This window comes from Psammomys obesus, unplaced genomic scaffold, assembly GCF_907164565.1.
Source record: "Psammomys obesus unplaced genomic scaffold, mPsaObe1.curated_primary_1811, whole genome shotgun sequence".
Classification (NCBI taxonomy): Eukaryota; Metazoa; Chordata; class Mammalia; order Rodentia; family Muridae; genus Psammomys; species Psammomys obesus.
The window spans coordinates 15,569,211-15,593,971 of NW_026596034.1; the positions used below are offsets into that span (position 1 = coordinate 15,569,211).

At 37.0% G+C, this 24,761-nt stretch overlaps 1 protein-coding gene and 1 pseudogene across 4 annotated transcripts in view; one reads left to right on the plus strand and one right to left on the minus strand.

The window, feature by feature from the left end:
- The window catches only part of Cdh8 (cadherin 8), a 425,418-nt gene that overhangs the window by 271,601 nt on the left and 129,056 nt on the right, over positions 1 to 24,761 (minus strand). For all 4 annotated transcript variants that reach the window (XM_055621036.1, XM_055621035.1, XM_055621034.1 and 1 more), the window contains exon 3: positions 11,897 to 12,191. In XM_055621036.1, the coding sequence (XP_055477011.1) occupies positions 11,897 to 12,191 (295 nt within the window). The remainder of the gene's footprint in view (positions 1 to 11,896; positions 12,192 to 24,761) is intronic.
- On the plus strand, positions 7,047 to 8,051 carry LOC129686893 (heterogeneous nuclear ribonucleoprotein A1-like 3; annotated as a pseudogene).

Genomic DNA, 24,761 nt, shown 5'->3' on the forward strand with positions numbered 1-24,761 from the left:
GGGAGGAATGCAACTATACCAGGCTACAGAGAAAGACAATACATACAGTCCTGATAAGACCTCATACTCTAGGGTAAGATGGAAGGGGAGGAGGGCCTTCCTTATCAGTGGACTGTGGAATGGACATGGGAGGAGAAGAAAGAGGGAGGGTAGATTGGGAGGGTCTAGGGAGGAGGCTACAGCTGAAATAAAAAGTGAATAAATTGTAATAAATAAAAAAAATTTTAAAAAGAAATATACTGGTGATTTTTGAAGGACTTGGGTTTCTTATGGTTGAGGATAGTGAAAACATCAAAAGCGACTAGTGTTGTGTTCCTTTGGTGTTGAAATGAAAGAGATAAACTTATGGTGTCCAATGGACAGAATTTGTGTTAGATCTCAAGAGCTCTCATTTCAGAAATGCGGAACCCTCTATCTCTACCATCTGACCTCTGCCTATTAAGTCTCATCAGAACTGTCTGCATCCTCTTTCTCTGTGGTCTGGCAAGGCTGCCCTGTTAGGGAGAATTGATCAAAGACTGGACAAGAGAGTACATGTCAGAACCAGCCCCTGCTGCCTTTACTGAAGTCTAGGAGAGGGGATATTGAGGAAGATGGAGGGAGTATGGGACTGGGAGTAGATGAAGGAGGGGCTTACAATCGGGACACACAGTGAATAAATTATAAAGAAAAAATTTAATTAAAAAAACTTTTAAAAATAAATAAAAGTGTTCTCATTTCAAATTAGGTTTCTAAAACAACAGAATTTTAATTCCGGAATCTGAAATCCTTGTGTTCATAAGCCCACGTTGCTCTGGCAGGACCCACTGTGTCCTTTGTAGCCACTTCATGGCTGCTGATAGCACAAATCATGTTTCTGCTTCTACCTGTATATGGGTTTCCCTGGGCACATCCACACCTTTATACAGCTTTTATGTAATTATACAGATACACAACCAAATACAACATGGACTGAACTTAACTAATTATATGCACAGATTCATCTTTACAAAAAAATGTACTCTGATGTTCTGAGTCTTCAAGTACACAGGAGACTTTTAGGAACACAAAACAACCCTGTACAGACAGATAAGTAAAGTGTGTGTGCGTGTGTGTGACTCTGTAAGCATATACGTATCCCCAGTACTCCTTCAGATCCCCATTGTTCATGAAGTTTTGGGAACAGAGAGTCTCTAGCAACAATTATGAATACTATGATATAGAATTTGAATTTATTTTATTTTGGCACTGGATATTTTTTTGTATAAATCTCTAATTCTGTGACTGAACTAAATCCACAAAATGATTCTCAATCTGTACACCTAAAAATCAAGAGAGCGGAAATGGGGTAAGATGATCAATCCTTGTTTAGAAAGACAGATGGGATGTGCATTGAACGTGTGACAGGAGTCTTCTGAGTGCATTTGAAAGACTCTAACTAGCAGTGTTTTCAAAGCAAAGACTCATGACCAAACCTTTGGCAGAGTACAGGGAATCGTAAGAAAGAAGGGGAGTTAGTCTGATGAGGAAAGGATAGGAGTTCCACAAGGACCAAATATATCTGGGCACAGGGTCTTTTCTGAGACTGACATGCAACCAAGGACCATGTATGGATATAACCTAGAACCTCTGCTCAGATGTAGCCTGTGGTAGCTCAGTAACCAATTGGTTCCCCATAGTGAGGGGAACAAGGACTATTTCTAACAGGAACTCAATGACTGACTCTTTGGCCTCCCCACCCCCCAAGGGAGGAGCAGTCCTATTAGGCCACAGAGGAGAGCATTGCAGCCAGTCCTGAAGATACCTGATAAAACAGGATCAGATGAATGAGGTGGAGGTCCCCCCTATCAGTGGACTTGGAAAGGGGCATGGTGGAGATGAGGAAGGGATGGAGGGACTGGGAGGGAATGAGGGATCGGGACACGGCTGGGATACAGAGTTAATAAAATGTAACTGATAAGAAAAAAATAAAATTCAAAAAAAAAAATTAGAAAAAGATTCTCAAAATCTTTGCTAGCCAATAAGTTAAAAACTGCCATAATAACCAGGATCAGCTTCTAGATCACACCATGTCCTTGCTGAATATAGTCTGTGCATCACAATAAATACTTCAAATAGTTGTAACAACTTAAAAAATAAAACATAAATTTAAATCTCCCAACGAGTTTGAGTAAATTCATAAGTAAACTGGAAGAAAAGAATGTTCTACCCATAAAATGTCACAGAATGGCAGAACTGAGAAAAATCCCTTATTGCTTTTCCTCATGCTAATAATTAATTCAGCCTTGAAACTTACTGATGTTTAAATTTGGTGTTTATAGTTAGATGAGAAATGAGATATTTATGAAGGCTCAAAAAGTATCAATCACATAGACAAAAAAGAATAGTTTTACATGGGAGACACAGCATATACCTACTCAGCAGAGTCATCAAAGTTATTGTCACCAATAATGGAATAAATAGAGCACCTCATACCAGTCAGTTTTGCCTTATCTTGGAAAGCATTGTCAAAAGGCACATTCTGAATTCAACCAAGGAAATGGCTGGCAAAGTTTCAGAACTGCTATGAAATTTTTTGGTAGTTCTGAAACATAATGGTCATTGCAAGGAATAGACTGCTGCATAAAACTTACAGGTTATGGTTTCTTATGCATGTTTGATCCTAGAGAGGTCTCTCCTTACCATTACAGGACATGATTTGTACAATTGGGATTCCCTGAGGGAGGCCCCTATAGCTAACAGAAAATGCATGCCAATATTCAGTCCCTGAACTTGATGATGAGGGCGTACTCATTGGATGGGGAGACAAGGCATCAATATCTTACTCTCAGGTGATTCAAGAAAGATGTTTGGATGATCCTTATCATTTTCCCAAAAGACTTAATCCAGTTAGTTAAAATTAAAGCTGACAATAATCACAAATAAATGTATGTGTCTTTATGGGTCTCCCTTTAAAAGAAAACCTAAGTCTTATCCATAAAAGGGCACTTTCTCAAATATCTGTATCAGTAATGCTGAGAGAAGACTAATAAATGAATAATCACAAAGATACATTTTTCAGGAAGAAAATATCTGAATAATTTAGTTTTAACATTTTCTTTTTCTTTAAACTGAGTCACTGGTCACTGTTCAGTTTTATATAGTGTAGTGATTTCCATCACATCTTCGGGGGGAAGGCCCTGGACGAGTTTTTGAAAAGACATATTTACTAAGCTGTTTTCTATACTCTGCCTAAAATTTCAGTTAGCATTTTTTTTGGTGGGTAATCCATTCTTCTTCTAGATTTACCAACAGTAGGAACAGAGTCCACTCAAGCCATTTTCTTTTGTCTTTGTGTCTAATGCATTAGCAACCCATCAGCCCTGCCATTCCCCTCAAAGATCTTATGAATGTTTATTTTTATTTGAATGCCTGTGTGACGTGCCATTCTTAATTTTTTTAAAGTACTTACATTTCTGTTTTGCTAACTGTAATATTGCACTCAAACTTTTCTTTTTTTTTTTACAACTTTCCTGTCACATCTTCGATTTAATTTGCAAAGTATGCTGACCTCAAAAGCTCTCTCACCTTAGAAGAACATTAATTATGGTAAATATGCAGCATACTCATTGCTCTCATAGTAACAAAATCCTCTAGAGATATGATGAGAGACCACTAGAGCATGATGGTTAAACCCATGGGAGGTAGTGCCAGATGTTTAAACCTAAATACAAGCTCCTTACTTTAATACTTGGTTTTACATTAGTGGTTTTTTTTTTTCTGTTTTTATTTTTTGTTTGTTTGTTTGTTTGTTTAGGAAAACTAATAAAGACTAGCAAAAATTTATCTCTTTAATGAAATCACAGTAGTGTTGTAGAACTTAGCAGCATTTAACATGCATGATATTCTGGTGTAACTTTTCAATGCATATTTTTCACTGTTGGATCAATACTTGGCTGCAAGAATAACAGAAAAGATAGCAGGTGCTAAGCAGTGATTCTCACCCTGTGTGTTGACCCCTTTGGGGTCAAATGACCCTTTCACAGAGGTTGCCCATAAGATATCCTGCATGGCAGATATTTACAAGCATTTCCCTACAGCAGCAAAATTACAGTTAGGAAGTAGCAACAAAAATAATTTTATGTTTTATAGCTGGGATTGTCACAGCATGCGGAGCTGTATTAAAGGGCTGCAGCATTAGGAAGGTTTAGAACCCAGGTAAGTACTCTGTCCCTGCATGGACAAAAGTAATGAAACAATACACCACAGTCCAAATTCCTCCTGCTGCCACATCCCGCACACCAGCTTTGACAGACTTATTTCTGAGCAAAATCATATCATTATAACATGTCAATGTGTAGAGTAATCGTCATCGAAGAAGTTTTTATTGACCAAAGTATTCAACAATTTATTGAATTTATTGAATGATACAGTTTCATGTAGATCACAGTAGTTGGTTGTAAAGACACTTGTTTTTCTTGCACATCAGTTCTATTTTAAGCCACATAGTTAGCACCCCGATGGTTGAATTTCTCCAAGCATACTTCTAGCCAGGGTTATACACTAGACAGATAAAATGGCCCTAAGGTGGGAGTTTTGTCACTCTCACATTGGAAGTCAGAATTTGAACTCACTAAATCCAGAAACAATTTATAAACCAAATAGTTCATTGCTCTCAGCTCAGATTTAGACTAATATTTACTGTTACCTCAATACACAAAAACACTAAGCTTTATACTGACTATTTGAAGTTTTAAAAGTAGATCAATCATAACTTAAAAAGCAACTTGTTTCCACTGTTAAAATAAGACAGACACACATGTCTTTAAAGAACCTTTATAGAAGCACATTATCACCAATTCTGGAATTCTCTGTAGAATATAAAATAACCTTGTCTTCAGTTTCCAAGTAAGATATTTCTACATTAATTTGGCTGCCATTTGGACAAATATATATGTGAGTTTTTCTTGACAGCTTGTCAACTGGCAAGCAATTCTCAAACATCACATTCATTTCAGTTTAATATTGGCAAATTTCTCAATTAGAATTTTATTTTTCACTTCCTGCTTAATGAAATCCCTCAGTTCTTACTGACATTCCTTAGGGCATACAGGTGCAGTTTTGGTATTTTTTTTGTAATAGCGAAGGAAGAAAAATGAAAGAGGAAAGGAAGCGGGGGGGGGGGGAACTCTAAAAGAGAGCATAGGTAATGGGAAGAGAAAGGGGATAGTAGCTGACCTTCATACCGATACTCACCTTCATGAACAATGAAGGGAATAATTCACACTTGACAATAAAAGAGTACAACGGCCTCTGCTTATGTTAACCAGAGAAGCTAGCATCCAACAAAGACCAGACATCCACTCCTTAAAACCAATACATACAGGACAGGACAGAAGTAAGGTGAGGCATGTATTAGTAAAAATAATTTCACCATCACCCAAACAAGCAATAACAATAAGTGCATCCCCTTCAAGCATTTCTTTATCTTGCATGAGAGTGCGGGAGCCATTAACCAATCATCATAATTATGAAAATAGGCCATAATAATAGGTCAAAATATCACAATCAAACTCTGAATAAAGAATGAAAACTGGACTCAATTTTGCACCGGAAACTCCAACAAATTCTTTGTGAATTTTGGCATAGTTCTTACATATTAAAGATTTAAACACTTATGGGCATATGTACAGTATGGATGTGTGTGTGCATAAATACATGTGTATGTACTTAAATTTATCCCTAAAACAACAAAAAACTCTATAGGATATGTGCACACATATATACACAGAGGTATAAGTACACATGGCATTCTGTAGAACTTCTCATTGCTGAAAATAACTTTGGCATTTGTGTATGTATCTGGAGTCTTCTTTTCCAGCATATGCATCAGGCACGTGACTTACATGCACAGAAGAGTCATCATCTGACACATTTATAGCCAACAGATACAACTTTGGCCTTATGGGAGATAAAGTAGCATGAGACAGTTGTAGTTTCTGTATTCACTGTTTATTAGTAATTAATAAATACACAGGGTGCCCTGTGTATAGAAGGTGCTGATAATTTTATTTTTAGAAACTGTCTTACTAAAACCTAAACAAAAAGACAAATTGGGCAAGTTTTTTTGACCTAAAGGAGTAGAGCAAAACAAGATGTAAAAGAAAAGGAAAATCATTTAGCATTTCTTATTTTCTGCTTGTTCTTCAGAATTTAAAAGCTGTGCAAAGATGGAGATGTTTCTGCTTGTTTGTGTACTTCATTTTTTATGGTGGAGCTGACTGAAGAGAGGTACATGATAGCTAGGAATTCATAAAAGTCTCTCCTAGAAAATGTGTCATTTCGGTCATCTACAGAGTAACCATTCAGTTTTCATGAGTAGAAAAAATAAATAATAATAGAATTCCTCTCACAAGAACTAGATAAAATGGAATCCTGGCAGGAGAAATCTATGCGTAAGATATGAAGAACTGAAATCATTTCTGATATGTGGCTGAAATCGGTGTTTCTACCCAAGTTTTAATATAGACTGGAGGGAACAGGAGATCAAATGAAAATAAAGCCAGCAAAATCTCCCCAACTAAGGAGCTTGCTCAGTTTTATTCAAACTTTAAGGAAAAATAAAAATAAAAACAACTATGGAATACATGGAAGACAATTTTCCCATGGTAAGTGCAGACATTAACTCACAAGATTAGAATGTTTAAGTATACTGTTAGGCAGGTTACTGTGTTAATCTATTGGCAGACACTGGGGTCTGATCTAAGAGTGAAGTGAGTATCCGTTGAGGGGTCTGGGGGAAGAGGGAAGGAGTATGGGACTGGAAGATGAGAGGGAGGGATTGTGGGACTATGATCAGTATGTGAAATTAATTATGAATTAATTAATTACTTTTTAATTAAAAAAAAGTTTGTACTTTTTTCTGCCTGTTGATGTGACTGAGGAAACTTCACTGAAGGCTCATCTCACTGCCGTCAAGTCTTAGTCTGAGAAACCCGGAACTGCAGCTGAAGCTCTTCATTGGAAGGCTGAGCTTAGATACAACCAACTAGAGTCTGAGGAGTTACTCTGAGCAATGAGAAACACTCACTGACAGAGTGGTAATGAGAGAGCCAAACACCAAGAGATCCAGGAGCTTTGGGTTTGTCACATAGGCCACTGTGGAGGAAGTGATGCCCCTGTGATTGCAAGACCACAGAAGTTGAATGGCAGAGTTGTGGGACGCAAGAGAGCCGTTTCAAGAGAAGATTCTCAGACACCAGGTGCCCACTTAATCGTGAAAAAGATCTTTGTTGGTGGTATGTAGGAAGACACTGAAGAACATCACCTACGAGATTATTTTGAGCACTACGGTAAAACTGAACTGACTGAAATCATGACTGACAGGGGCAGTATGAAAGGAGAAGGTCTTTGCTTCTGTCACCTTTGATGACCATGACTGTAGGGATAAGATTGTTATTCAATAATATCGTACTGTGGCCATAACTGTGAAGCAAGAAAAGCCCTGACAAAACAAGAGATGACTAGTTCTTCATCCAGTCAGAGATATCAAAGGGGTTCTGGAAACTTTGGTGGTGGTCATGGAGGTGGTTTTGGTGACAGTATCAATTTTGGTTTAGGAGCAAACCTCAGTGATCATGGTGGCTTTGGTGGCAGCCACGGTGGTGGTGGATATACTGACAGTGTGGATGGATACAATCGATTTGGTAATTATGTTGGTTGTGGAAGAGGTGGCCCTGGTTACTCTGGAGGAAGTATAGGCTGTGGAAGTGGTAGACAGGGTAAAGGAAACCAGGGAAGTGTCTATTCGGAGAATATATAGGCAGATATGACACCTATAACATCAGAGGAGCAGAGGCGGCTTTTACCATGGTAGTGGAAGCAATTTCGGAGATGGTGGAAGCTACAATAATTTTGGCAGTTAAAACAATCAGTCTCCAAATTTTGGACCATTGCAAGAAGGAAACTTTGAAGGCATTTTCTCTGGACCTTATGTTGGTAGTGGCCAGTACTTTGTGAAACCATGAAACCAAGGTGGCTATGGAGGTTCCAGCAGCAGCAGTAGCTATGACAGTGGCAGGAGGTTCTAATTACATCACAGCCAGAAAACAAAGTGTAGCAGGAGAGGAGCCAGAGAAGTGACAGGGAAGCTACCGGTTACAACAGAATTGTGAACTCAGCCAAGCACAGCGGTGGCAGGTCCTAGCTGCTACAAAGAAAACATGTATTCAGACAATATTCATGTGGATGGGAAAAAAATACCCTCCAGGACAGTGTTTGCAACTAATTGTGTAACAGGTTAGTTTAGCTTCTGTTCTGTGGAAAGCGTAAAGCATTCCAACAAAAGGTTTTACTGTGGACCTTTTTCACCCATGCTGTCGATTGCTACATATAATAGCCTGATCATGATGCTGGATAAATGTGTCTTAAAAAAAATATTGCACTCAAGAATGCCCAGGACTAAATGGTGTATATGTACTGTAGGCTTAGGATCACTGCAGAAGAGAGAGCAGAAAGACTTTAAAAGTCAGAGGTGGTAGCTTGCTACAAAGACATGGTGCTTGCTACAAAGACATGGTGCTTGTTGGGCATAGCAGGATAGTTGCACATATGAACTTGTAGTCATTGTGATAGCACACACAATACCTGTGTAGGTCTAAATTTAATCAAATTGCAGCATGAAGAGGAAAGATCGGCATGAAGATCCACCCATACATGAGGGCATATTGGCATTTTTTGCATACTGGGTGAACGAGGTTTAGTGTTCTTGACAAGTATATCCCTGGATAAGTCAACAATGTTCAAGTGAAAGATCACAGATCCAGGAATGTTAGGACAGCATACTTGGGCTCAATAAGGAAAAAAAAATGAAATAAAAACAAAACCACAGTTAGGTGGTAAGGGAAGGGGTTTTGAAACTGAGATGAGTATAGAAAGGACAGTGAATATTATCAAAACATCTGGTACAAAACTTGAAATCAACTAATAAAAAACAAAAGAGTGCACTTTAGTCAGTGTAAAGTAACAAAGTACGGCAAAGTTTGAAAGAAAAAGACAGATTGATCAATACCTTTCAGGTTTTGTATTGGTTCTCAGTGTGTATTGGGACACAGGAAGTTGTGCAAGTCTGGATGTGTACCAGAAACCTTATTGACCTGGTTTACAGATTTTAGTAGGTTTATCCTATATTATATATCTAATATCCACTTATGAGTAAGTGTATATCCTCTGTATATACTTTCTGCTTCTGGGACACCTCACTCAGGATGATCTTTTCCAGTTCCCACCATTCACCTGCAAATTTCATGATTTCCTTTTTTTATTCCTTTTTTTTAAAAAAAATATTCCATTGTGTAGATGTACCACAATTATTGTATCCATTCCTCAGTTGAGAGGGAGGAGCAGCCTTACTAGGCCACAGAAGAAGACAATGCAGCCACTCCTGATGAGACCTAATAGACTAGGATCAGAAGGAAGGAAAGGAAGACAGAAGGAAAGGTAAACCTCCCCTATCAGTGGACTTGGGAAGGGATATGCATGGAGAAAGGGAAGGGAGGAGGAATTGGGAGGGGAGGAAGGAGGAAGTTATAGGGGGGGATACAAAGTGAATAAAGTGTAATTAATAAAAATAAAAAGAAAATAAAAACCTGGAGGGGTCAGGAACTCCACAAGGAGACCCACACAGGCAAAATACCTTGGCCCACAGGGGCCTGCAGAGATTGATACTCCAGCAAAGGACCGTGCATAGAGAGGACCTAGATCCCCTGTTCAGAGGAAGCTCATAAGCTGCACAGTTTCCAAGTGGTTTCCCCAGTAAGGGGAACAGAGACTGTCTCTGACCTGAAAGCAATGGTGGGTTCCTTGATCACCTCCCCTTGGGAGGTGCAACCTTGCCAGATCACAGAGGAAGATAATGCAGCCAGCCTTGATGAGACCTGATAGGCTAGGGTAAGATAGGAGGGGAGAAGGTCAACCCCTATCAGGGGACTAGGGAAAGAGCATAGGGGGAGAAGAGGGAGAGTGAGTGGGGCTAGGAGGAGATGAGGGAGGGGGCTGCAGCAGAGATACAAAGTGAATAAATTGTGATAGATAGATAGATAGACAGATAGATAGATAGTTAGATAGATAGAATTCATAAGTAATATATTAAAAAAACATAAGGAGAGCAAGGAAAAGAAGTCCTCCCCTATCAGTTGACTTGGGGAGGGGCATGCATGCAGAGGGTGGAGGAAGGGAGGGATTGGGTCTGGAGGATGGAGGGAACCACAGGGGGGATACAAAGTGAGTAAAGTGTAATTAATAAAGAAAAATAAAATAAAATAAATAAAAAAACATATGCAGAAGAGTAGTAACATTTTTTTTAAATATTCTGTGTGGTTTCTTTGGGACTTTCAGGTGAAACATACAGAAAACATGTGAGCATATAGGCTTTGGCTTAAGCAGGCAGATGAAGCAGTGGGTGTGATTTTAAAGCTATTTACATAGTCCAAATGGGTGAAGACCTGGCTAACCAAAGGTGCAGTTGAAGGTAAAGAGAAAACAAGGAGATGAGGGAGACTGAAAGAGAAATAGGAAAAGAAAGAAGAGTAGAGAAGAAAGAAAGAATGGAGAAAAACCAAATGAAAGAGGGAGCAAAAAAAAGAAATAGAAACAGGTATGAGGAAAGAAAATAAATCCAAGAAAAAAAAAAAAAACATAGGAATAAGTGACCAAAAATGGGTAAGTGGCCAAATATTGAAGGAGTAGATGATACTGAGAAAGAATCAGACTGAGCAAATAAAAGCAACTACAGTGTTAAGATCACACTGGCTAGGTAAGGAACATTGTGATATATCTGATAGTGAGTTACAAATTCACCCCAGAAGCCCATCATCTTTGTGCTGACACTTTCCAGATATAACTTTCTTCTTGGCATTCATATCAATGTCATATTTATGAGCTATAGAACTTTTTGATAAGGTATTTTTTTCTGGCAGAAAGCCTCATGTCAAATTGAAGGGGTTTTAAAATGATGAATTGCAATGTCAGTTATTCTTTTGTCTGTTTGTTTGTTTTGTGTTTTTTTTTTTTCAGTTTTGTCACTTTTAAGTGTGTCTAGTTTATCTGGCTTTGATGGTTCCCGTTTACCATCATGCAATTTGAAACAAACTAAGCCGCATCTTGCATGTACAGAAAACGACTTTTGTGATGCTGCACTCTGAATTTTAGATCCTTCCTCCTGACCTGTCAGGGAATAAAGAGATTGAGATGTGGATGGGATGATACTTTATGAAATAATAAACAATCAGACCTACAGGAGGGGGTATTATAACTGTGTTCTGGAAAGCATATTACCTTCTTTTTTTATGCAGTAAATGCATCAGTGATTCAGACAAGGTAGGACTGAGTGGATGATGGTAGCAATGACTTGTAGAAACCATGAAGTTAAGGTAAATTAGCCATGAAACGAGAAACTCATCGGTAAAAGTGACTGCATAATCCACCATAGATTCAGCCACTCCTCAAGCCAGCATCGGACTGACTCTAGTCCTAAATAGTTTCCTATGCTTCTGTGCACTACCTCTGCATGTGAGTATAGGCAGAAAATAATTAAACATGAACCAAATATCAGTCGGATTAGCTTGGCATGTTGGAACAAATCTTGATAAATCAGTCTCAGTAACAATACATGTTTATGACAGGAATACAAATTTAGCCTATTGAAACACTGCGGTGTAAGCAGCAATATTTTAATAAAACTGCTTCTCTGTCAGTTTCTATCACTAAGGGACTAAAGCTATTGAGCTGTGGAACTTAGGCCAAGAAAGGGGATTTGGAAATGCAAATGAGAGATAAGAAGGAAATAAATGTCTTTTATTCGGCCACATACCATCCCTGATGCCAGTAGCTATTTGAAAGATGACCCATAAGAAGCCTGGGAAATTGGAAGCATACATACCCAAAATGGACATCTCTGGAACAGTAGCATGATAAGGTCCATTGAGAAACTCAGGAGCATTGTCGTTGATGTCTTGAACTTTAATAATAAATTCAGAAGGAGGCTCAAGAGGTTTGTTTGTCTCCCAGTCCACTGCCTGAGCTGTTAGTGTATACTCTGCTTTTTCCTCTCGGTCAAGTCTTTTTATAGCATGGATATCTCCAGTTATATCATTGATTTGAAAGATTGTCCCAGCTCCATCACCTGACAGGATATACTTGATTTTTTTGCTTCCGGGATCCAGGTCTGTATGTAACTAAAAATGAAAAGAGGCAGTGGTTAGTTATGAAGATACCTTAATTATCTTCTGAATTATTTAACTGACCCTTGCTTTTCCATCGAATTGATTCTTTTTACACTACTTTCTCAGTCTCTCATAAGCAAATAACAAATACAGTAAACAGTATATACAAATAAGCAAATAATATAAAGTTGTATGCATAGCATCTTATAATAAAACAATGAGCCTCATCTAGACCAGCTTTTATAAACTGCTCACATTTGTTAAATATAAACCCTTATCGTTTCAAAATGAAGAGAGAGTCTAGCGAGCATAATGATGTATGTGTATGTTTTGACTTTTTGATGCACATACACACACAATGTTTTTTTTTTGCTGCCTTTTATGAAACAGAATGAAACAGTAACCATTAGTTAGTTTTAATATAAACAGATCCTTACATTTTATTTTAAAGTGAGTTATTTAGTATGAGATATTAAAACCAGAGGGCTAAATGTCTCATAACCTCTGCACTATTCCTATTTGATAAGATCAAATGGGGTGGCTCAAGAGTTTCATCAGATAGCTACTGTATTTTTGCAAAAAAAAAAAAATTGAACAACTCAACTTATATGATTAAGACTTTAATTTCTTATTTAATTTTCAAGAATACTTACATTCCAGTAAATGTAAATTCTCACATTATAGAAAAAATATTAATTCTCATATTTTAGAAAAGAATATTAATGGTAGGATATAGGAGCACATTTTAAAGCAAAAGAATTGAACTTCATGGAAAATGGCAAGTGTTTAACAAGAATTCAGATGTATTGCAGATTACATCCATGAGCCCTGATTGAAGAAAGTTTGTGGTATTTCAAAATGAGGTAAAGCCTTGGCTTTGCAAACATAGGTAGGTGCTGAGGAAAGCAAAGTTCCAGACGCTTTGCCTCCTACCAGCTTGCCTCATCCAGCCTTGATATGAGGGTTTGTGTGTAGCCTTATTGTATCCTATTATGCCATCTTGTTACATGTTCGGTTGATATCACTGAGAGGTCTGCTCTGTTCCAAAGAGAAATGGAGGAGCAGTGGATCTGGGGGAGAGGGGACTGGGAGGAATGGAAGGAGGGGAGCCTGCAGTCAGGATGTATTGTGTGAGAAGAGAATAAGTTAAAAGAAAAAATATTTATAGTTTGTTTGCAAGAGGGAGTTAGGAATATTCTGGTGTGAAGTTTTCCCCCATTAAAAATGTGTATATTCCCCTACAGAGATTTATACTTTAAAAGTTAAATTTATTATTAAGGTGCCTATTTGGAGATGGCTCAGCAGTCAGGAGCCATCTGTCAGTGAACGAAGGCACCATTTCTAGCACCCACATGGTAGATCACAACAATCTATAACTTCAGGTCTAGGAATCTGATGTCCCTTTTTCAACTCCCTGGACATCATGCATGCATGATCTTCACATACATACACACAGGCAAATAGTCATACACACACAATAAATAAATAAATCTAAACAAATGTACATTATTTTTGAATCTTTCATTGTAAAAAAAAAAGTGCTGAATTGATGTTGCAAAATAATGCTTAAATGAACATATTTTTTGTTTAACTCCCTTACTTATCAGCCAGGAGAGTCTTAATTATTTTTTCACCTAGACATATAAAACATGTGTTCCTTTAAAACACAGGTATGTTGTAGAAAGAATTGCATACAAATTCAAAAGGTATTGTGTTCTCCTGGAATTCCTTTTATTCATGATAGGATCTATAGCTTTTGTCTCAAATTTGAATTGTATTTAGTGCTTCAATAAATGAAAATAAAAGATTATGAAAAAGACATAAAATAGCAACAAAGAGCAATAAATACACTGAGATCTCCGACTTTACCTTTGAATATTTTTAAGAGTTGAAGCATAAGATTGCATCAAATATTTATTGAATCTCAAAGTGTATCCCTTTCATTTATTGTATTAAATTTATGAACAAGAACAAATATTGAAACGCCACTTTATCTTAATGAATATGGGATTATAATTCATTAATGTGATATTAATCCTAATTTATGATCATTTTAATTTATGTGCATTTTAATGTTTCCATTAGCATTTTTATTAAAAAAAGAACATTTGAATAATATATCATTCATACAGGCTTTGGTTCACAAAGAAGCCATTCTGGAGACAGGGTGGATACTCATATATATCACACTTGTCCATAATGTTTTAAAATTAACAAATACACCATACAAATTAATTTTATTGTTATTTAAGCTAGAAATTATTTCAGCACTGTTTACATCCTAAACACCCACAGCATCTGATTAACACATAATATTATGATGTAAAGTTTTATAATCACGTGTATTTAGAAATACAAAGAAGTACAGAGCATAGCTTTTTGTTTGTTTGTGTTTTCTAAGAATAAATACAGTAGTAAAAGTCAGACCTTTTAAATTATCTGTTCTGTGGAGATTAACATATTTCATTGATCTTTAGTTATTCTAGGGATATAACAACTAATATCCATAATTGATTTTATACCCTGAGATAATATATCAATCTAAAAGTTATGTAAAGATAAAAGAGGCCATATGAATATAAAATAGCTGAAACAGTTTTTATTCTATAGATTCTTCAACTTTTCACAACAATTAGATATTCCCAGCATAAATCCATTTGTAACACAAATACAAATAACTTAGGCCAGTGGAATGTCTAAAGCAGGTAAGGACACTTGCCATAAAGCCTGGGAACTTGAGTGCTATCCTTGGAACCAGCATGTTGGTAGAAAGTATCTCATGGTAGTTGTCACCTGACTTAAACATGTGATCAGTACGACAAAGATGTACACACACACACACAAGTATTTATATGTGTAAAAAATAAAGTAACTTTTACTCATATCATTCTATGAAAGACTTAAGGAACCTAATATTACATGCATTTTATACTAGTGACCTGTGACAACTTGACACAACATAGAGATGCCTGAGAAGAAACTCTCAGTTAAGGGATTGAGCTGATCAGATCAGCCTGTTAACAGGCCAGCAAGCAGCATGACTACAAGGAACTTGCTTTGAGTCCCTGTTGAGCATCTACCCTGACCTCCCTCCATAATGGACTCTAACCTGGGGGCATAAGCCAAATAAGTCCCTTCATCTCTTAAGCTGTTATTGGTGATGGTGTCTGTCACTGCAACAAAAATGAAACTACAACAGAAATTGGGACCAGGGAAGAAGCCGTTACTGTAATGATTTTGATCACATCATTCCCAAGGAACTGTGGAACACTCTGTGCAAGAAGAGCCATTCAGTGTGTGGATCTTGCTGAACTGTTCAAGTAGGAGCTTGGAAGGTCTGAGTGCTAAGGACAAGGTGGATTGTGGAGAACTGGGCTGTGACATTTCATAGGGAAGTGAGCAATCTATTGGATCTGGGCTAGGGACCATTCTTAATTTTTTTTTTTTTTTTTTTTTTTTTTTTTTGCTAAGAATCTGTATGTGCTCATCAGCAGGGGCTGAAAAATCAGCAGCGACTCACAGAAGAGTACAACTGAAATGAATCTCTATGGAGAACTCAGAAAGGCCACTGGTGAAGGGGTAGCCTCATTTGTCTTAGTGACCCCAGGATATTGGCGATGCCAGGATTGTGACATGTCTGTCAAGGCTATCAGCAGGTATGAATTCATGCTGGCCTAAGCATGTAGGACAACTATGTGTGTTGCTGGTAGAAGAGCTGGTGTGGTGGGGCTGCCTAAATAGAAGTGGAAAACAAGACAGAAAATGGATCCCAGATGTGATACACTGAACTACAGAACTTCGATTCACACTACTGCATTTTAGTTTTGTTTGAGTGAGATTGTTTTTATAATTCAGGTCTTCCCCTTTGGAATAATAAAAACATAAGTTTCATTTTTTTTTTAGGAGCTCCTTTTTAAAACACACTTTGGACATTGAAAAGAGACCTTAGACTTTTAAAAATATTATATTTTTTAAAAGGCTAATGGATTTTTAAAGGTTGTGTTGTGTTTTATATTAGGATATTAAAATGAGGCCTTTTCAACTCTCTCTTTCTCTCTCACACACACATGCAGAAACACTAGGTAAGGAATTTGACATTATAACAAAAGAATTTTGGCTGTACAACAAAAAATGATTGGTTGAAAAAGCTAGCACTCCAAGTCTGCCCCTCATAACTATTGCAAAGCACAGTTACAAGCTACTATTTTTGCTGCTCTTTCCCACATGTCTGTCAGATCTTGCACATTTAACGCAATGAATCTATCCATTACTCATCCCACTGACATGAGCCTGTGATGCTAAAGACATCCCAAGTGTACTAAATGTTCACAGTTGTGCGTAATATGGACATGTGAATGTTGCTTTTCTCAGAAGCTGCTTTTGCTAACTAGAGCAGAATAAGCGCCACATGAAAATCAGCCTTGATGGATAAGACTCCATAGGCTTGCTATGGCACAAGAGAACATTATCTTTTCATTTACTAAGCATGTAGAATGCACCCTGTACTTTTTGTTATATTATGTTAGAGATGGAGGTAGTGAACATAATCTTTGCTTTAAGAGTCTCAGTTTTGTGGGAGACATACGAAAACAAATATCTGAGAAATATAATGTTTACTGTTGTTGTTTTGCTGTTATATCTTTATGGTTTGAATAAAATATTTTCCCCATGAGCTAATACATTGAATGATTGGCTCCAAATGGTGATACCATTTGGGAAAACTCTAGAAACTTTAGATGAAGGATCTAGTTGTAGGAAGTAGGTCACTGTGATCATGCATTTGTGAGGCATGGAGGCCTTGACATAGTTTTCAAAGGTATGTTCACAGTTTACCACAATCCATCATCATTAGTTGCTGACCAAGCACAGGGCCAGTCAACCATGGCTAAACCCTTTGAAAGCATGAGTCTACGCAAAGCTGGCCTCCCTTAAGTGGTTCATGTCAAGCATTGTGTCATAGCAATGCGGAAAGAACTAATAAATATATGCCAAGTGTTTCCTGTATGGTAAGCACTGTGAAAATGCATGTAACTGCCTTCGCAGCAAACTTGAAGACGTTCTTCCATTTTTTGGAGATGCACAAAATGTCCAGTATGCAGAGGTGATCATCACAGTCTCTTATAGTCAGTCTTCATTTCAGAATCATGTCAGGGCTGCTCATGATGGAGCTGAATCATGAGAACTGGCATCATTGCACTCTCATCATCTCCCATATATTTGCATAACAACTCCTAATTAACACTCAAGTTTATACTGTAAGAATCGTGGGAAGTTTCATTTGCATTTTATTTTCCTTTGCATTCTCTTTACCTAGTTATGTGCTTGTCATGTTGTTGGAAGCTCAATAAATACTTGTGGAGTTCAGTGAATGTAAAGAAAGTAGAAGAAAAGAACAGTTCCTATTTTATTTTAAAATAGTTATTTAAAGAAGGAAGCAAAATAATTTAGAAAAACTATATCCAGGGACTTAAATGTTATCCATGGAAAACATTAGGTCTTTTGCATCCTCAAGTGTATATTCAAATTTTAATGCCAATGTAGGAACTAAGATAGATGAGTTAATGTAAGTGAGTGGGGAGGACAGAGAGCACTGGGTAATGAACAAATTAACAGATGAGTAACGAAGGCCAATTATCTTATACTTGATCACTACCAATCAATCCCAGAATCAGAATAAGAGTTTACGCTCTTCTTGTGATTGTGCATATTTATTGTACAATAATCTCCTTTTGCTCTCATAGGTTTCTCTATAACCTTAAATTTATTCAAGACATAAAATGTAGAGTAAATTCTTTTCTGTTAGCATTAATTTGGGACAAAATTGAGTTAGAGTTACCAGACAGAATTACTTCAGTACACTCTGACTACATCTTCTACTCAAATGAGATGAAGACATAGATAGAGTATGTAGAGCTAAAATCACATCTTAACTGAAAATCAGGTATCCCTGACTTCACAACTTATTTCACAATTCTATTGAGTCTAAATGAGCATCATGGAAACATGTCTCTGATTTATTATTTTTTTCCCAGGAAATATCTAAGTCTCAGGAAAAAAAAAATCAGCATCTATTAGAACCTAAGGATTTCACAAAGGTTTAGTGGCAGCAGACATCACTGCCATTTTAGGGACCCTGGTTTTACATGAAGGTTATCTGACAAAAAGTAAACAAGCTCAGCACTCTTGAATCAAATTGTACAATAAACTATCTTCTCAGGATCTGGTATAGTGCCTGTTGGGCAGGAACTGGGTTATGAGCAGCAAATTCATCTGCGAATAAATTATCATTATAAATCACAATCATTCCATTTATCAGTTTGACATAATATGTTTTTAGTCTAAATATTTGAGATAATAAAACTTTATTCTAGAACAGATACATACACAGACTGCTATGAGAATGACATAGTGTGTGTCAGGAAAAAGAATAAGAGGAAAAATATTAGCTCTTTTCACGTTTCTATACAGTTTTCCTAAGGACACAAAGCGTAGTACCAACGTTTTCTTATTCTAATTTCTGATTCAGTACTCTTATGCTCAACAGACCATCTTCCAAAGCAGGTTAGAAAAGGATGAACACGGACTATTTCTAATAGGATCTCAAGGGCAGGCTGTTTGACCCCCACCCCAGGGGAGGAGCAGTCTGTTAGGCCACAGAGGAGGACTTTGCAGCCAGCCCTGAAGATACCTGATAAAACAGGGTCAGATGAAAGGGGAGGAGGTCCTCCCCTATCAGGGGACTTGGAAAGGGGCAGGGAGGAGACCAGGGAGGGAGTGTGGGGTTGGGGAGGGAATGAGGGAGCGGGATACAGCTGGGACACAGAGTTAACAAAATGTAACTAAAAAGAAAAATAAAATAAAAATAAAAAAATTAAAAAAAAAAAAGCATTCTAATGGGACTAACCAATTATAACCAAAGAGAACTGTACAATCACCTGATGTTTGGGGCCTTATAAATAAATAAATAATGTCTGAAGCTTTAAAGAAGTAAAGCACCTCTTAGGGTGATAGAGCAAAACAGATAAGATGTCATGGTGAGGAGTAAACTAAAGAAAATCCATTAACTGGCTGAAATGTTCTATGGTTACGTAAATGAAAAGAATACAAATTACTTTTCATTTAGTCACTTGATCGATACCAATTTGTAAAATTAACTTACATAATAAGGCAATATAGCAGTCATAAAAACACCTGCAGATTTTAGCTAAGATCAACTTGTGAACACGTTACTCCAATTATATTGTATAAGGAAATAAAAGTTTACTGAATTCGAGATATTTCTCCAAGCATTTCTCAAATAAACCAAGTTACCCTCTGTTTTACATGAAGAACTGAAAGGATAAAGAATAAATGTCCCATAACTCAAAGCAACAAGAACGAAAAGACCACAGTGTCTATCCTGTGGCCTTTGTTGCTGTGATAACTTACTTAAACAAAAAACAAGCTCATGAACCACTGTAGTCTGTACTGAGGTAGAAATTATAGCTGCATCAGGAGAACAAGGCAGTGCACACACAAGCCCTTCAGCAGTGTACATCAGGCAAGGTGTAGCACTCTGATGACTCAGGCACATACACTTGGCATTCTGTTTCATCTTCCAGTGTGAATAAAGTTTGATCTGGCCATAGACACCGGTGCCCACAGAAATAGAAAAAATATATATATTTAATTATTTTTATTTTTATAAATTACAGTTTATTCACTTTGTATCCCCCTGTACCTCCCTCCCTCCTCCCTTCCCAATCCCAGCTTCCCTGTACACCACCCATGTCCCTCTCCTAGTCCACAGAAAAGGGAGGTCCTCCTCCCCTTCTCTCTGATCCTAATCTATCAGGTCTCATCAGGAGTGGCTGCATTGTCTTCTTCTGTGGCCTGATAAGGCTGCTTCCCCTTCAGGGGGACGTGATCAAAAAGCAGGCCAATTAGTTCATGTCAGAGATAGTCCCTGTCCCCATTACTATGAAGGCCACTTGGATAAAGAAATGTTCAATGTCCTTAGTCATCAGGGAAATGCAAATCAAAACAACCCTGAGATTTCACTTTACACCCATCAGAATGGCTAAGATGAATAACTCAAGTGACAACACATGCTGGAAAGGATGTGGAGAAAGGGGAACCCTCCTCCACTGATGGTGGGAATGTAAACTTATACAACCACTTTGGAAATCAATCTGGTGCTCTCTCAATTAGGAATAGCGCTTCCTCAAGATCCAGCTATACTAGTGCTAAGCATATATCTAAAAGATGTTTAAATATATAGCAAGGACATCTGCTCAACCATGTTTGTAGCAGCTTTATTTGTAATAGCTAGAAGCTGGAAAAAGCCCAGATGCCCCTCAGTTAAGGAATGGATACAGAAATTGTGGTACATTTACACAATGAAATATTACTCAGAAATGAAAAGATTTAAAGTAAGTCCATTTGAAGTGATATTCTGAGAATACAATTAGAAAAAGGAAGCCATTGCTTTTGCTATTCTTAAATAGCAAATTTCATAAAATTAGGTCTTCTATATATTTTATTCATACTATATCCAACAGTATGCATGGGGGTCTGGTATATACTCAGAACTGATGAACCCTGACATAATTTGTTTGCATAAGGCATAGCCTAATTTCCTACAACTTGTTAGTGATTTGAGGTGAGGGCTCAGTTTCTGTTGTTAACTTGATGTTTCTCAAGTTTCTAATGTCACCCAATCAGGCCCATTCAAAATCCTACACATTTTAGCAACTTCTATAGAAACCTGCAAGAAAGCATATTTGGTTATTCTGGAGTAAAATAATTCGTAATGAAAACTTGGAGTGGGGATGGAGATATATAATAATTGGTGGACTAATTGTTTTGAATGCATAAAGCTTGGGTTTGAACTGCTGCACCAAAAATATTTTAAACAGCAACAATTAGAAGCAGAAACCTTTACGAAAAATGGAGAAGTCACCACAGTTTGGAAGTAGAGAAGAAAGACAGACAGACAGATGAACAGACAGAAAGACAGATAGATAGAGATATCACACAATCTACAGAACAATTCATTCTGTACATGTTCTGAAAACAGAATAGACACTGAAATAAAAACAGTGTACCAATCTAATACATACAAAGGAATGATAAAAAAAAATGGACTACCGAAACAAGCATTTATAAGGTGAATCTGCTCCCTTCTTGCTTCTAGACCATAACTTTTCAGATTTATAAACATAGTGTGTCAGGTCTATAGTAAAGCCATTGTTCTAAACTCCAATAAGATTCACAGGCTTCTTTCTCTGTGTCTCCTTTCTTCCCTCCCTCTTTATTTCCCTCCTTCATTCTCTTCCTCCCTCCCTCTTTTGTGCCTTCCCTCTCTACACCCTTCTTGCTCTTCATCTCTCCCTCTCTCTCTCCCTCTTTCTTCTTCCTTCGTGCTTGATATCTGTACTCCATTAGAAAAAGTGAAACAAAGAGTGGTTCCCTGAGACAAAATGATAGTAACAGAGTCTACAGACTATTTGACTCAACCAAATAACCCAATATTTTTGTAGAATAAGACCTACATAAAAGTGAAGCCAAAGCTTGCACTTTGAAAGAATTTAGAGAAATGAAAGAATTCATTCTGTAATAATAATAAATAATAGAATTTATTTATATTATGAAATCTACTCTAAGAACATTCAAATTCTAGGTTCTCAGTGGTCCTCATTTCTTTTGTATATTATTGAACTTTAAGATTATATATTGTATTTAACCAGGAATCCATTAAAAAGTAAATTAACAGACACCAATCTTTTTCTTTTTTTCATTTTAAATAGTTATTTATATTCTTAAATATTGACAACATGAAAATTCTCACGTTCCATCTGTGGCCAAAATATGTTTCATTTCATTACCCTTTAAAAGAAATATGAGCATAAATCACTACTCTTCATTTGTGTCTCTACTTGATCTTCATCCAAGCATCTTCTAGCCAAGGCTGTGTGCTGCTATGACCAATGCAATAGAGGACAACCATGTTTTGATATATTTTTTTAACCTATATGCTGACAGCAGCCTGAATTAAATATTAATTTTTATAGAACTGAAAGCTAATATGTTTATCTAACACAGCCAAAGATTTACAGGAACAGTTCATAATATGAGTTCTAGAATGAGAGCATTAAAATAACAGAACTAGATAGAAACAAGCTATAGGACTGGGAGAAATTTACTTAACCTTTTACATAGTCAGTTGCCTATCAGCCTGACTACAGGACAGAACAGGAAATAAAGCAATCAAATTTCAGACATAAATAGTAGTGGCATGTTCTATGTATTCTTGTTTGAGTTTGTGTATAAAGGGAACATATGCATAATCATGTGTATTTTGCTCCACCACCTCAACCCTCTGTTCAACCATAATATGTAGGCTCTGGATGAAAGACAAAAAAAGAGAAGAGGACAGGAGGGAAGAGAGGAGAGGAGAGGACAGGAGAGGAGGGGAGCGAAGGGAGGGGAGAAACCAACCATATGAAAACTACAATGCAAACACAAGAGGCCCTTATTATTTCAACCAACAAATAGCACGCTGGATATACATGTGTGTGTGTGTGTGTGTGTGTGTGCGCGCGCGCCCATTATTGAATGTGATTTCAATATTGGTTAAAGTTATGGTGTTTTATTTCTAATCTGAAAAAAAACCATCTTTCTAATTACACTAATATAGGTATATTTTTCTTAAAACTACTTGCATGAAACCTTCAATTTGCCACAAAAAATAATCATGGGAAGATAAGACTTTTGCAAAAGTTACTAACTAATGAGGCCTAGTAGACTAAGATCAGATAGAAGAGGAGGAGGACTCCCCTATCAGTGGACTAGGGGTATAGGAGGAGAAGATGCAGAGAGGGAGGGAGGGTGGAACTGGGAGGAGAAAATGTCTACAGCCCAGATACAAAGTGAATGAACTGTAGAAATAATGATAAGTAGATAATACATAAAAATAAATGCAAAGTGAATAAATTGCAATAGTAAATAATAAAAGGATACCATGAAAAAGTGATCACATTCAAGTCAAGAATGATACCCAAGAGGGAAGCAAAGTTACTGAGAGTTCATGAATAGACTTTCTAGTATTCAGAACAATGAGGCAATATTAGCCTTCTTGGCTGGATAAAGTTTGTCATGTTTGTCTTACCAAAATAATAAAGCCCTCTAAAGTGTACTAACTATTCATCAATGATGAGGAATGGCAGCAGAAACTCTCAAGGACATTTCCCAGAGACAAGAGACTTGGGTTTTGAGATGGAATAATCGATCTCTTTTAAAGAATGCTTGAGATCTAACATCCAAAAATCAGTAAATAAATTGTGCTGTCCAATACAGAAAATTTGAAGATACGAGCTCCTGATTGAGGAGCTCAGAGAGGGACCTTACTCTGAATTAAATAAGCATATTCAAACTTATTACACAGATCCCTGAGAGAAAAGTATGTCTTCTTTCTTTTGTCATGGGAAACAGGAATATGGAAAAGTGGTCAAACCAAGGCAACCTTGCTGGCTCTAATTGGGCCTATAGATAGGTCCTATGGCCAATAAGATAAAGGGTATGAGAAAACTCCCTCCAGAGACTTTAGAAAAGGAGCAGGCCCAGTCAAGTACCATTATATGTCCCAATGAGACCTAGCGTAAGGAAATATATGATAACAAATTTAAGCCACTAAATTTGTGATTCCTTGTCCCCAAAACAGAATCAATGAGTGATTTGTAATCAATATTGTGATAAAATATAGAGGAAGGTATTTACATTTACATTTCAGGTGGTTAAGAAATTTTGATATAAGCCAAATCCTTTCCAGTTTGGTAATATAAAATAAGGAGTGCTGAATTTTCTTTGGGGCATTTGCTAGTATAAATAACCTCTGAATATTGAGATACATCTTCCCTGTTTGCACAGTTATTTGACATTTTCAATATACTTCCACGGAGACTTTTTAGAAAATATACACTGCCAACTTTCAGTCAGTCAGAGGAGTAACCTATTCATTTTATTGTGTAACCATAGCTTCAAAGATATTAATTGAAAGTTGTTCTGCAACCATTATTGTGAATTATTTTCTCTTTTATTTCATCTAATTATTGTAAAAGCCCTCTTCTTTGATTTTCAGATTTCAGAAGCTGAAAGTTTGAGATTTTAAGTACAAAGCTCCTGTTTTTTTTTTTTTTTTTTTTTACAATTTTGATGTGGTAAGCTGAAACCAAGCACTGACCAGAAAAAAAAAAAGTTCCCAATACCAAAATTATCAATATTAAGAGGTACTCAGTAAGTTTTACTTTGTTTCATGTGTCTCACACATTACTTGTTTGGAAATTGAGCTTTTGTTGGAATTACTTGGAAGCAAGCATCATCAAACAAGAGGTGTGGCATGAAAACCAGAGGCGTTGATGTCATGATCCCTAGGAACTTGTAATACTCAGCTAACATACCAGAGCTCACGGAACTGATAGAAATTTCATCGAAAACGATGATGAAACGGACCGGACAAGTCTTAAAGATATTTTGCAAATCAGACTTGAACACAGCTTGTAATCTCAAACGACCATATAAAAACACCTTCTTTAAAAAATTACA